At 41.6% G+C, this 12,554-nt stretch overlaps 1 protein-coding gene across 2 annotated transcripts in view; it reads left to right on the forward strand.

Annotated features, from left to right (window-relative positions):
* The first annotated feature begins 94 nt into the window (after positions 1-94).
* ASB9 (ankyrin repeat and SOCS box containing 9) overlaps positions 95-12,554 on the forward strand; it is a 19,299-nt gene continuing 6,839 nt past the window's right edge. For both annotated transcript variants that reach the window (XM_006911688.3, XM_025046623.1), the window contains exons 1-4: positions 95-367; positions 6,300-6,379; positions 8,657-8,764; positions 11,725-11,875. In XM_006911688.3, the coding sequence (XP_006911750.1) occupies positions 298-367; positions 6,300-6,379; positions 8,657-8,764; positions 11,725-11,875 (409 nt within the window). In that variant the 5' untranslated portion in view covers positions 95-297. The remainder of the gene's footprint in view (positions 368-6,299; positions 6,380-8,656; positions 8,765-11,724; positions 11,876-12,554) is intronic.

A 12,554-nucleotide genomic window follows, 5' to 3' on the forward strand; every position in this document is an offset into this window, starting at 1 on the left:
CTTTCCAGACTGGGGGCTGGGGGGGGGGTGCCGTTGGGGGCTTCTGCTAGCCTCCAGCCAGCTAGGTGGAGCATGTGTGGGAGCGTGCTGTGTGTGTCTAACCACAGGTAGTACTCGGATTACCCTGCCTGGTCTGTTCTCTGTCGCTGTTCTCTGCCGTCTGACTAGGACGGTGCGGCTCAGCCAGCCACAGCACTGGGATTTCTCAGGGGGAGGGGGAGCATGGAATTCAGAATTTTCACGACCAACGGAAATAGAACATAGAGCTCGTCCGGCCCAAGAGAATACCTGAGTACCATGGAGGGCGAAGAAGAGGGACCAAGAGAAGTTCCAGACAACGTGCTCGTTTCAGGCTCACTGATGGGGGGTGAGTCTAGGGGCTGTGGAATCAGAGGGCTGGGGAGGTCGGTTAACAGGGAGAGAGAAAAGAGGGCTGGGTGGTTTTAGTCAGCTCTGTCGGAGATGAGTCCACGGGGCAGTCACTGGACGGAGGTCCATAACTTGTTAGTTTCTACCTTTCACACGGTTCAAAAATGTGTCCACTTCTCTCCTCAGAGTCCTGTAGACCATACGAAGTCTACCGTCCGTTTATTGAGGAAAAACTTCGTCGAATGTATCACTAACATTGTAGGTTTAAAAGTTTATAAATAGGAACATTTGTACCGGTAAAATATTTATTGAAAGGTTTTAGGTATTTGGCATTTAGGTGGGGCTAGGTTTATAAGGGATGTTCAAACACTGAATACTGGAGTGATTGATTCACTTTAAAAGGAGGCTTTAAAAAAAAAAACCTTTGGAGCCCTGTCTTCCAGGTATGTTTCTCGATTGTCAGGTGCTGTCTTTGCTAATGTGCAGAGTGTCACACCTCTGGGCAGCTGTCATTTCTTGTGAGAATTCAGCAGGTACCTGCTAACTAAAAGGGTTCTGAAAACTGAGTTTAGGCAGTAGAGGGGAGACTATTCCATCCAGAACCCCGGTAGGCTGCCTGTGACACTTGCCATCAAAGGGACAATGAGCAGGGACCTTGCAGTCAGCTAGGAATTATTTCTTACTGTACAAGGGCTGAAAGGGGAAAAAAGAACTAAAATACAAAATGCCTTTCTTCTCACTAATTGAATAGGTGACACTGCTTATTCATTTGTTTATCCCATTTTGCTCATAAAATGAGCAGGGCTCTCGACAGTGAGTAGGATTTGGATCTGCAAAGGCAGAACTGGATTAATCAGATGTATTGAGCAGAGACTTGGAGCAGTAGAAAGCGGAGTGACACCAAAAATCACTTTTAAAAATGAATTCGAGAAATATATTTTCAAAGTAGCAAACCCATAGATATGGGAAATAATCGGTAATTTCGTAGACTTTATTATTTTACAGCTATGTATTATGCTTATTTTCACATGAGTGAGGAGTGCCAGCCACTTTTCACTGTTTAGGATTTATAAAGGTCCTAGTCCAACCCTGGCTGGGGTTGGATGAGTAGGTGGGGGGCAGGCATATATATACTCTGAGATATGGTACTTAAAAAGTGAACATACTGTCACGACTGAAATGTTCACCGGCTTACGGAGTTTAGTGAGAACAAGTTTGGAGAGACGAAACCCGATAATGAAGTTTCAAAAGCTAGCTGGTGGAGTCTGGCCTCCATGAAGCACGGCATTTGGAGTCATCGATGCTTTCAGAGCAGGGACCTGACAATAATGAAGACTGTAAGTAAATTAAACTGGTAGCCATAATCTCGATGGATTTGGGTGAGAGCACGGACAATTTTTATACTAACCCACAGGTTCTCAAACTCTCACGTGTAGCAGCAGCATCACCCGGAGGGTTTGATAAAATGCACATGGCTGGGCCCCACCCCTAGAGCTTCTGATGCCATGGTGGCTCAGGGTGGAGGCTGGGCATCTGGGAGTTGGCATTTCTAACAAGCTCCCAGGTGATGCTGATGGTGCCATTTGAGAACCAGTGCACTAATCCAAGCGTGAACCTTACATTTGGATCCAACTTGGAAATGACAGAGAAAGGAAAAGTAGGAGTGATAATTTCAAAAGAGAGAGAAATCGAGTTATTGCTTGATCGAATATTGGAGGTAAAGGACAGCAAGCAGCCCAAATTGTAAAGTTTTCAATCCTAAAGTTGCTTAATGTCAGATAAGAGGGCTAGATAAAGGAGAAGTTGAGAAGGGGAGCTGGCTTGGGAGTAGAGTGGGGAAGGGAGGGTAAGGAGTTCTGTTTTGAACATAAAAGTGCCAGCGGCCAATGTGCACAGCCTTTATGTGGGACCGGGGCTGAGGAATGAATACAGATTGGGAATCAAGAGACCTCAGGATCAGATAGGGGAGGAATGAGCCTGCCCTGTCACGTCCCAAAGACCGAAGGCAAATGCTTTTGCCCTCTCAGAGCAACCCAGCCTCTCTTTTTTAACCCTTGACCTTGTGAAATGTTTCCAAGGGTGGATAGATTTGCGCCACTGCTCAGCATTCACTGGGGGGCTCTCAGAGCTTCGTTAATAGCTCTTTTTAGAATGTACCAAGTAGTGCATTTTTAATCTCTTCTGAAATAATGGAAATTAAAAAAAATCATTCCAGAAATTGCAATAAAAATGAAATGGCAGCCTTCCTAATGTGCTGCAGAGTTTGGTAGGTACTCAATTTAAAAGAAAGGCAAGTGTAATTGCACTAATTGGAGGACTTATGGAGTGGTTTCGTTAGGACAGCTCCCTGCCCCATTTAACCATGAGCTACTGGATCTATGGCGTCACCGTTGACCTCATTTAGCATCTATTTTTTGGCAGTAAAACCAATAGACCTTGGCTGAACAAGTGTTGGAGAAGAAATCTTTAATATATACCAAGGGCTTGGATAATGTGTCTTATATAGATAATGGTCCTTGCGTTTCGAAGACTTTGGTGGGGTCGGTGGAAAGGGAATTGTGACCTTGAATCTCCCCTTTATCCATAGTCTCCTACCGTGAGCATCATCCATGTTTTAGCAGGAAAAGATCCCCTTTCCCATTGATTCTCCTCTCTCCAGTTATCAGGAAGGCACGCAAAGCCGCTTCTGGGTTTAATTCGCACACGCTGAGCCTGTAGCTCGTTGAGTGTTTGGAGTATGGGCTCTGGAAAAGCCTGGAGAAACATCGGATGTGTCTTCAGTGTATTCAAGAGCTAAAGAAAGTGTGTGCATGGACTAGTTCATGTTACAGATTGTGGCGTTTGCTACTAAACTGTATGTATGTGTGTATACAAATGTATGTATGTATGTATGTATGTATGTATGTATGTATGTATGTATACACATATATGCACACACATACATAATTCATGCTCTTGATGCTAGAAAAATATTAACCTTGTCACAATTTTAAGTTTTTACATAATCACTCAATTGTTCAGAGACCTGCTGAGGTTAAAGTCCTTGTATAAATTTCAGATGAATTTTGGCTTTAAAAGGACCCAAGTTTTTCTTCTGGGCAGTATAGGCACAACTGTGCTAGCCTTACCAAGCCCTAGTCTGAAAAGACTTTAAATTAGAGAAGTCTCATACACTGCGGATGGGACTACAAAGTGCCATAGTCACAGTTCTACAAAAGGCTCAACATTGGCTTACTATATGATGCAAGCAGTTCTGCTCCTAGGTGTCTACCCAAGAGAACTGAAAACATAGCCCACTCAAAAATTTGTACATGGATCTTCATAGCAGCGTTATTAATAATAACCAAGAAGTAGAAATAACTCAAACGTCTATCGACTAGTGAATTAATACATAAAATGTGGTCTATCTATACAATTGATATTATCTGGCCATAAAAAGGGATGAAGTACTGTGGTGAACCTTGAAACATTATGCTCAGTGAAAGAAGATGGTGACAGAGAACCATGTATTGTATGATTCTATTTATATGAAATGTCGAGAATAGGCAAATCCATAGAGATGGAAAATAGATCCATGTTTTCTAGGGGTTGGGGGAAATAGAAATGGGGAGCGACTGCTAAAGGGCAAGGGGTTTCTTTTGGGGATGATGAAAATGTTCTAAAATTGATTGTGGTGATGGTTGTATAGCTCTCAATATACTGAAAATCATTGAATTGTAGACTTTAAATGGGTAGATTGTAGAGTATGCGAATTGTAACTCAATAAAGCTGTTAGACAGATAGCTATTGTCAGCCACCTACCACGTGTACTGGGATAACACCCGGTACCTCTCAAAGACACAGACGGCTCTGTAAAGGCTACATTCTCAAGCAGGGGTACAAGACCTCAGGTAGTCTTTTTTTTTTTTTTTCTCTTAGAGAAGTACATAATTCTTCATTTACCCTAAACAGAAGGAGTAATGGTTCCAGGGTGAATGAATGGAAAGCAAAGCCCATTTTTGTCTACACTTGATAATATAATTGCATCATTTTAATGAAATCTGAACAGATTTACCATTTAGAACCTAAATTACCTGCCTGGACTGTTTAGGCTGTCGCCTCTAATTATCTGTGATAGCTTTAAGAAAGGTTGAGGAGTGTGGCAGCTATATTTCTTAGCAGCTGAGCACTTGGAGGGGAAAATAGATTAATCATCACACACGGTAATCCATTAGGATAAATTTGCAAATCTATTTGTGACTGATTTTCGAAACCTTTTTCAATATTTGGCTTTTTCTTCTCACTCGAGATTTTGTGTAGATGGTGTTTTGCATTAAGACCAACAGGATAGAATTAGTTGTCCTTTTAACTCTTAATTCGGAGAGAAATCTTTCTGTATCTACAGTCTGGGTTGTAGGCTCCCAGTGCTAGAAGCAGCAATATTTTTTTCCTGAGAGATTTAGAAACCTCAGAGAATGCTTTTGAGGACACTGAATTTCTACTGAGCATAAGGTTTTGGAGGTAGGAAAAACCACTTTACTTAAGGTGCCTCAAGCCCCCTATTAGTGAGCCCAGAAAGAAAGCATTGATTGGATGTGTAGACGGGCTCATTCAGCTTCCTCTTACCTATTACATGCTTCATGAATCCATCTGGAAGGGTGGTAATTTGCTCACTGGGACAGATTTTCCGGGGCATTGATAACTCCATGGAGCAAGCAGACCTCAGCCAACAGGTGCTAAATCCAGAGCGTTCTCCCCTCCTCCTTTACGCCCTTTCGTTTTGTCAGACATTGGTAACTACGCTGGGTCTCCAGGGCTTCTCAGCTTTTAGGAGATATGCGTTCCTTTACAAGGCGGGACTGGTGTCAGACCCGTTCTGCCTCGATTGTATTTACTCAAGCAGGCAGAGCTGGAGCTGAAGCAAGCTCAGAGGAGCCTCCTTACATTCTGACTTCCTGCGTTTGTTTTGGAAATTAGATGCAGATTGAGATGAGAAAAATTCAGGTTACATCCACACTCAATTAGAAAGAGAGAGGAAAGCCTCATTCAGATTACATCCACACTCAATTAGAAAGAGAGAGGAAAGCATTGAATGTGTTTGGCTAGGGTTTACGGGCTTCCTTCCTAGGAATGTGTGTTCCTTCCATATGGTTGTGGAACAAATTTGCTATTTTAAATAGCAGTGAGTATGGGGTGTAATCAAGACTAATAGTAGCTAATAGGTATTGAGCCATGGGCAAGTATACTGCTGTCCTCACTTTACAGAGAAGGAAACTGAAGTTTATGGCCTGTCCGGGGACCCACAGCTCATAAGCCAAGCGGGTCTGAATTCACAGCTTTCTGTTAACCACATTGGCATGCTGCCTTTGGGGCGTAAATAATGTCCTTGTTACAAGGTCAGACTGCACTCTGATTTGCACTTGATACCCGCACAGGCGCTAATCCATAAAGAGATATGGTTCTGTTTAGATTTGATTCCAAACCTAATGGTGTATGTAATTACCTGATTACTACTATTAGTATATGGCACTGTTTGCTGAGATGCCAAAGTTTGTATTTCACGGAGGAAACTAGACTGGCAACCACAGCTTAACATATTAATGCTGGTAATTAGCGAAGCTCTCACTTAACTAAATGGACCGTTTACTTTTGAAATCAGTGCGTGTAAATGGAAGAACGGTAATCCATCTGTCATCCCGATCTACCTCTTTTGTCCCTAGTTTGGATACTGGCTGTAGTTCTTTCTTTAGCTAAGCAGACATTTCAAATAAACTGTGTACAGAAACATCGATAGAGGGGAGAAATGCTGAAGTCCTGATGGGAGTTTTGGTTGACTGACTCCAATGTCTCTATCCAATAAGACTCGTTAGGATCTTAATGATGGGCAAGGATGAGCCTCTGGGTCTAAAGTACATCAGCAGGATGTAACCCGTTCCTCCCTTTCCACGCAGATTTTGTGTCTGATCGGACTCCCGTCCACGAAGCTGCGATGAGAGGGCGGCTGCTCTCTTTGAAGTATCTCATCAGGCAGGTAGGTAGCTTTTTGAAAAAATAAAATAAAATAAATACTAAGCACATCTTTTTACTCGCCACATTGAGGAAAAAAAAAATCATAGCCTGATATTCGGATATAAATTTCTCCTCAAAGTGAGGTGAATCCCATCCTATCTAACCATTTTGTTTTTAACCTGGAGACTGGCATAATGCTAGAATTTAGCTCAATCCCATGCACATAGTAGGTACTATAATAAATATCTATTGAATGAATAATGGGCAAATTAGTACATTCAAGTTGCCTTCGCTTCAGTCAATAGACTATGTCCTAAAAATTATCATGTAGTTTTGATTCTCAACTGGGGTGATTTTACCCCTTAGGGGACATATGATAATGGCCGGAGACATTTTTGGTTGTCACAACTGGGAGTGGGGGCGGAGGGTCGATACTGGTATCCAGTAGATAGAGACCAGGGATGTTACTAGACATACTGCGTTGCACAGGACAGCCCAAAATGTCAATGGTGCTGTGGTCGAAAACCCCTGAGGTAAAAAAAAATGCTCAAAAATGTCTTTTTAAATATGTAATCTTGTCATTTCAAAGACATTTTCAGTTCTCTTGAATCTCCAGTTGATAGTGACTCTGCTTAGTTTGATATTAATTTCCCTGCTCTTCAGGTGTAATTTCAAGTACACATTAATTTGAGTTTTGCTGGTTTGAAATTGTTGGGAACTTAGGCAGAGGCATTTTTAAGAATGCAGTTAAAATCATTATTCAGAATTCTAAAAAAGTTTTTGTTCAGGATGCTCTGGTCTCTGAAAAGATGATAGATCTTTGCAGTTAAAAGCTCTTGGACCTTTTTGTGCCACAGCCCCCTTTGGCAGTCTGGCAAAGTCTGTGGACCCCTTCTCAGATTAATGTTTTAAGTGCACAAAACACAATACGGAGGAAACCTGTCAAACTGTTACGCCACAAACGTGTGACGTAGTAATAGGTGGACTTCTTTATTAATGCGCTAAATAAGATTTAGTGGTCATTTAATGACTATCATAATTTCTAAGTAGGATGAAGGTATATTTTTAATATTTTAAATATGTGTGACAATCATAATGTAATAAAAATATCTGTGATTCCTCTCCATGATAGTCCTATATACTGCTGTTACTATTGTGGTTTGCTGTATTCATAATCGAATACATGATTGAAGGACTTGATAAATTTCAGGCAGTAGTTAGTGGAAAAAAACGTGCCTTATTTTTTAAAAATTCCAATTTCATGGACATTTCTAGACTAAATAATCCTCCTATAAGAAAACAGCTTTTAAAGAAAAATTTCAGACTACTCCGGGCCACTATCTTAAGCTGTTTCTGATAGCAACGACTTATTATAAATAGATATATAGGTACTAACACATAACTCTAGCTAAAAGAAGTTAGGCTGCTTCTCGGATAAAATGAAACATTTACCTTCTTTCGATAGGATGAAAAATGAGCATTGCAGCTTTTATATGCCACTTATTAAATTGAACTGATACTTGTTTATATTCAGTATTTATATGTTTACTGAACATCGGCTGGAACCATGTCTTTAACTAAGCCGTATCACATTATTTGAAGAAGTTATCTTCCTGGAACCTCAATTTCTGCCTTCATAAAATGAGCATTCCAGTACCTACCTGCATTAGTCAGATCTTCCTGTGTAACAAACCATCCCAAACTCAGTGGCACAGTGCAATCAACATTTCTTGCTAACAAGTCTTTGTATCAGCTGATTCAGGCCGGGCTTGGCTCCAAGCCGCGGGTTGGGTGCAGCTCTGCGGCACGTGTCTCCCATCCTTCTTTGACCAGTGGCTACACGAGAAATTTTCTTCTCATGGCAGAAGGCTGGAGCACAGCAGGGCAAGCCCAACCATGCAAGAATAAATGCGAGAATAGTTCCTTGTCATGGACCTCATCAAAACAATCAGCCACCAAGTGAGAGAACAAGAGAGAGTGAGAGCAAAACGAAAGTCAGTCTTGAGTGTATATACCTAAGAGTCAAATTGCCGGGTCACAGGTAGGCGTATCATCAACCTTAATAGATACTGTCAAACTGTTTTCCTGAGTGGTTATATCGTATCACACTCGCACGGCAGTTTGAAAGATCCTTTATTTGTTATTTTTCTACATTATTGTCAACACCTTAGTGTACTGTCAGATTTTAAGCCAGATTAACTTTTAAAAATATTGTCATAATACCGTATTTGTGGCTGAAAACCTACACTATGGAACCGATGCTTTATACCCCTTACTCTGCTCATTTCCCTTTCCCCAGGGGTGGACTGTGAACCTCATCACAGCAGATAATGTGTCCCCACTCCATGAAGCCTGTCTCGGAGGTCATCCCTCTTGTGTGAAGATGTTATTAAAGCATGGAGCTCAGGTAAGTGCAGCTCAAATAACATCTTAGGAAACCATGAATGAAAAATGACTATTTCTGTCCCTTCAGGATAATTGCCAGCATTTTTGATTAGCCTGATTTGAAATATGAAGAGGGGGTGTTTTTCAAAAGTATTATATACTTCAAGCTTATTGGCCTTAGCAATAGATAAAATACTGAACTTTTAGCTAGAAAGTAATGGTTCAAGTCTGTGTCATTTTCTTTAATAGTCACTACTAATAAATAGCTGTTAGATTTCTGTCTTCATTCCTACGGCTTGAAGGTAATGGAATGTTGTAGAAAACTGCTAACATTTGGCTCCCAACCTGAATGATGGTCTCTACCATCATATACTAGCATTGGACATTCAAGCAAGTTTCTTATCCTTTGAGTTTTAGAGTAGACATCTGAAAAACGGGGGAAATAATAATAAAAAAAGTTATACAATGTATTATGGTATTGCAAAGATCGAAAGAGATGAGGTATATGATTATTATTTGGAGAATGAGAATCACGGTGGCATAATGAGAGATCCTAGAGGAAGAAGGAAGACACAGAGTCATTGAATTTCAAAGTAGGACCAGTAGGTCTTCCATTCACTAAGTTTCCTCATGCTCAAAAGCGATGGGAAAAATCTGATCAGAAAATTATATATGAGGTTCTCATATTCTCTCAGCCACTATTTACTGAGCATTTATTATATGCCTAGCTCTGGATAAAGATTTTTAAGAACTTATAAACTAAACGAGCAGATGGCCAGATAAACATGTGTTTCAGTGTCTGTAACGTTAGATGTGTCAGTAGATAAACGCTGAAGGCTGACATCCCAGTGTGGGTGTTGTTAGTTGGGTGGCTCTTTTCCAAGGCTGATTCAGGAATATAGGCGTCTTCCATCCTGCTCCATTATTTTCAACAGGGGACTTCTGTTTGTGCTCTGGAGGTAGCCTCCATTCTAGGTGGTTGGAAGGGGAAAAGATGTGGAGGATTGTGTGTGAATACATGTTAAGGACCAGTCAAGGTAGTGACATATATCACTTCTGCCCACATCTCGTTGGCCAGAACTCAGGCCACCTCTAAGTACCAGGGAGGCTGGGAAATGCAGTATGGCTGTGTGCCCAAGAGAGAGGAAATAGCCTTGTTGAATGCATAGCATCTCAGCCACAGCAGCCAGCTACAATACACTGTTTCTGTCCATAAGTTTTGTGCTATGTCGTAAGCCCCGCAACTTAATGGCTTAAGGAAACAGCCATTTATTTACCTCGCAGTTCCTTGTGTTGGCCGGACAGCTCTTTAGGACATGTTCGGCTGACCCCAGGTGGGCTTACTTATGCATTTGAGGTTAGCTGATAGGTTGGCTGGAGCAGGCTGGCTCCTGATGACCTTTACTGGGATTGCCGAGATGTCTGGGAAGGCAGAAATTCTCTGTATGGTCTCTTATCCTTCAGCAGGGTGCCTGGAAGGCAGAAGAGGGCAAGCTCTCTGATCAAAGCACATTTGTACTGTCCCATTTATCGGCCAAAGCAAGTCACGTGGGCAAGCCCAGATTCGAGGACCGGAAAAATAGTCTTCATCTAATGAAGAATTGCAAAGCTACATTGCACGCCGTGCAGACAATCTGGGGCCATTTTTGCAAACTACCACAATATAATAAGTATTAATAGCAAGGAGGTTGTTGGAGCACATGAAAGTGTTCCTGACCCGTTTCTTTCTGATGGGGAGAGAGTGAGTCAAAACAGGCTTCCTATAGGAAGTGATGTCTAAGCCGAACCGTCCAGGACCTGTCGGATTTAGTCAGCTAAAGGGGTCGGGGAAAGTTATGGACTTCTTACCCACTGGGAACACTAAGTGCAAAAGCTCGGGAGTGATAGTGAGCACATTTGTGTGACTTCAGCTCATGCTTATAGCAGGAAAGTAGAGCGGGTGAGAGGGGTCAGAATTACAAACACCGTTGTTGTCCATGCCAAGAAAATGGGCTTTGTCCTGAGCGCAGCGGACAGCCATAGGTGAGTGCACCATCACGTTTACATTTGGGTTAAGAAAACACACCCAACGCTCGGAAACAGGAAAAGTCTAAGGAAAGACAAGAGAAGTGCCTGGGGAGCAAACTTTAAAGCGTCACTCACTCCCGGGGGAACGAGCGTGTCCTTAAATTTTGTACCCCTGGGCATCTTTTGTGCCTCACTAGTCCTGGCCTCGCCTCACGATATTATTGTTTAACTGGCTCACCAAAGAATTTTGTTAACAATATAGAAAAATGTATCTGCATTTGGCTTTGCTCTTTCCTCTTAAGTTACAGGCCAAACCCTGTGAGGCTAGATGCTAACTTGGATGTTTCTGTCTCATTTCCAACATTAGAAAAGATAGCCCCAAAGATTATAGTTTTATGGCCATATAGGGCGTTAACCAATTTTGTTTCTACTAGCAAATTTATTTCAGCATTCCATTGACTGACTGTATAAATTCTCCTTTGAGCCAGCGTTACCATCTTACTGGTTCCCTCATTAAAAAATGAGTTGAAAAAATAAAAAAACTTTGGCACGTGTTCAGTATATTTGTATGAAGATCGCGTTTAAAAATTTTTTTAAATGGTACATTAATTTTAGAAAGTTACTCTGATTGTTGCGAAGAAACTGGATTGATGTGAGATGGACCCAGGATGGAATATTGAAAATAAAAAGATTCATTTGTGAGGCATCAAAATGATCCTAACTGGTTTCAGAGTTTGTGTTCCTGGAGATGGCACGGAGCAGATAGAACATTCGGTAACGTTCTTGGAGCCTTACATTCCATGCCTCATTCAGGTTTTCACGACCACTTTGTGGAATTTGATGTTTTTGTCCTCATTTTATAGCTGTGGAATTTAAGGCTCAGAGAATTTACGTAACAGCTCAGGAGTGGCGGAATCTGGATTCGAACCCAGGACGCCCCACTGCCTGCATTCATGGCGGGGCTCTTCTTTCCAGGTGAACGGCATCACCTCGGACTGGCGCACACCCCTGTTTAATGCTTGTGTCAGCGGCAGCCACGACTGTGTGAACTTGCTTCTGCAGCACGGAGCCATCCCTTACCCTGCAAGCGATCTGGCATCCCCTATCCACGAAGCTGCAAAGAGAGGTAGAGCTGTTGAGAATTTAAGTTTTCTGTCCACTCCTTCAAGGGATCTTACTGTTGAAAGAAAGGAGGAGAAGGAGGTCTATTTTAGATCAGTAATTATCATGCTGGGGGGCCCGGGACTAGAAGCATCGGTGAGACCTAGCACGGAAATGCAGGTTTGGGGGCCTCACTCCAGACCCATTGAATCAGCAGCTCTGGGGGTGGGGTTCAGCCATCTGTGTTGTGTTTAACAAGCCCTGCAGATGATTCTGCTGCACAGTTAGTTCGAGAACTACCTTTCCAGAGCATTAGCAATGTTATTTATTCACTGCTATATTTCCGGAACAGAGCCTGGCATAGAGTAGGCTATTCATCGATATTTGTGAATATGTTGTTGAACAGTTGGCCCCATAAAAATCAAGTTGTTTTATGAAACAAATTATATTCTTCTATTTTAGGGCCTTAAAGAATATCATCTCAGGGCTACCTAAGTTTGCTAAGTGAAACAAACGTTCAATTTTTGGAAATATAAGACATTATATACAGTTTTGGGTAATTCTTTTTTCCTGTCCAGCATTATCGAGGTATAATTGACAAAATTGTGTATATTTAAGGTATACAATGTGATATTTAAATAAATATATATATTATGAAATGGTTATCACAATCAAGCTAATTAACATATTCATAACCTTGCATA

The sequence above is a fragment of the Pteropus alecto genome, unplaced genomic scaffold, assembly GCF_000325575.1.
Source record: "Pteropus alecto unplaced genomic scaffold, ASM32557v1 scaffold23, whole genome shotgun sequence".
Taxonomy (NCBI): domain Eukaryota; kingdom Metazoa; phylum Chordata; class Mammalia; order Chiroptera; family Pteropodidae; genus Pteropus; species Pteropus alecto.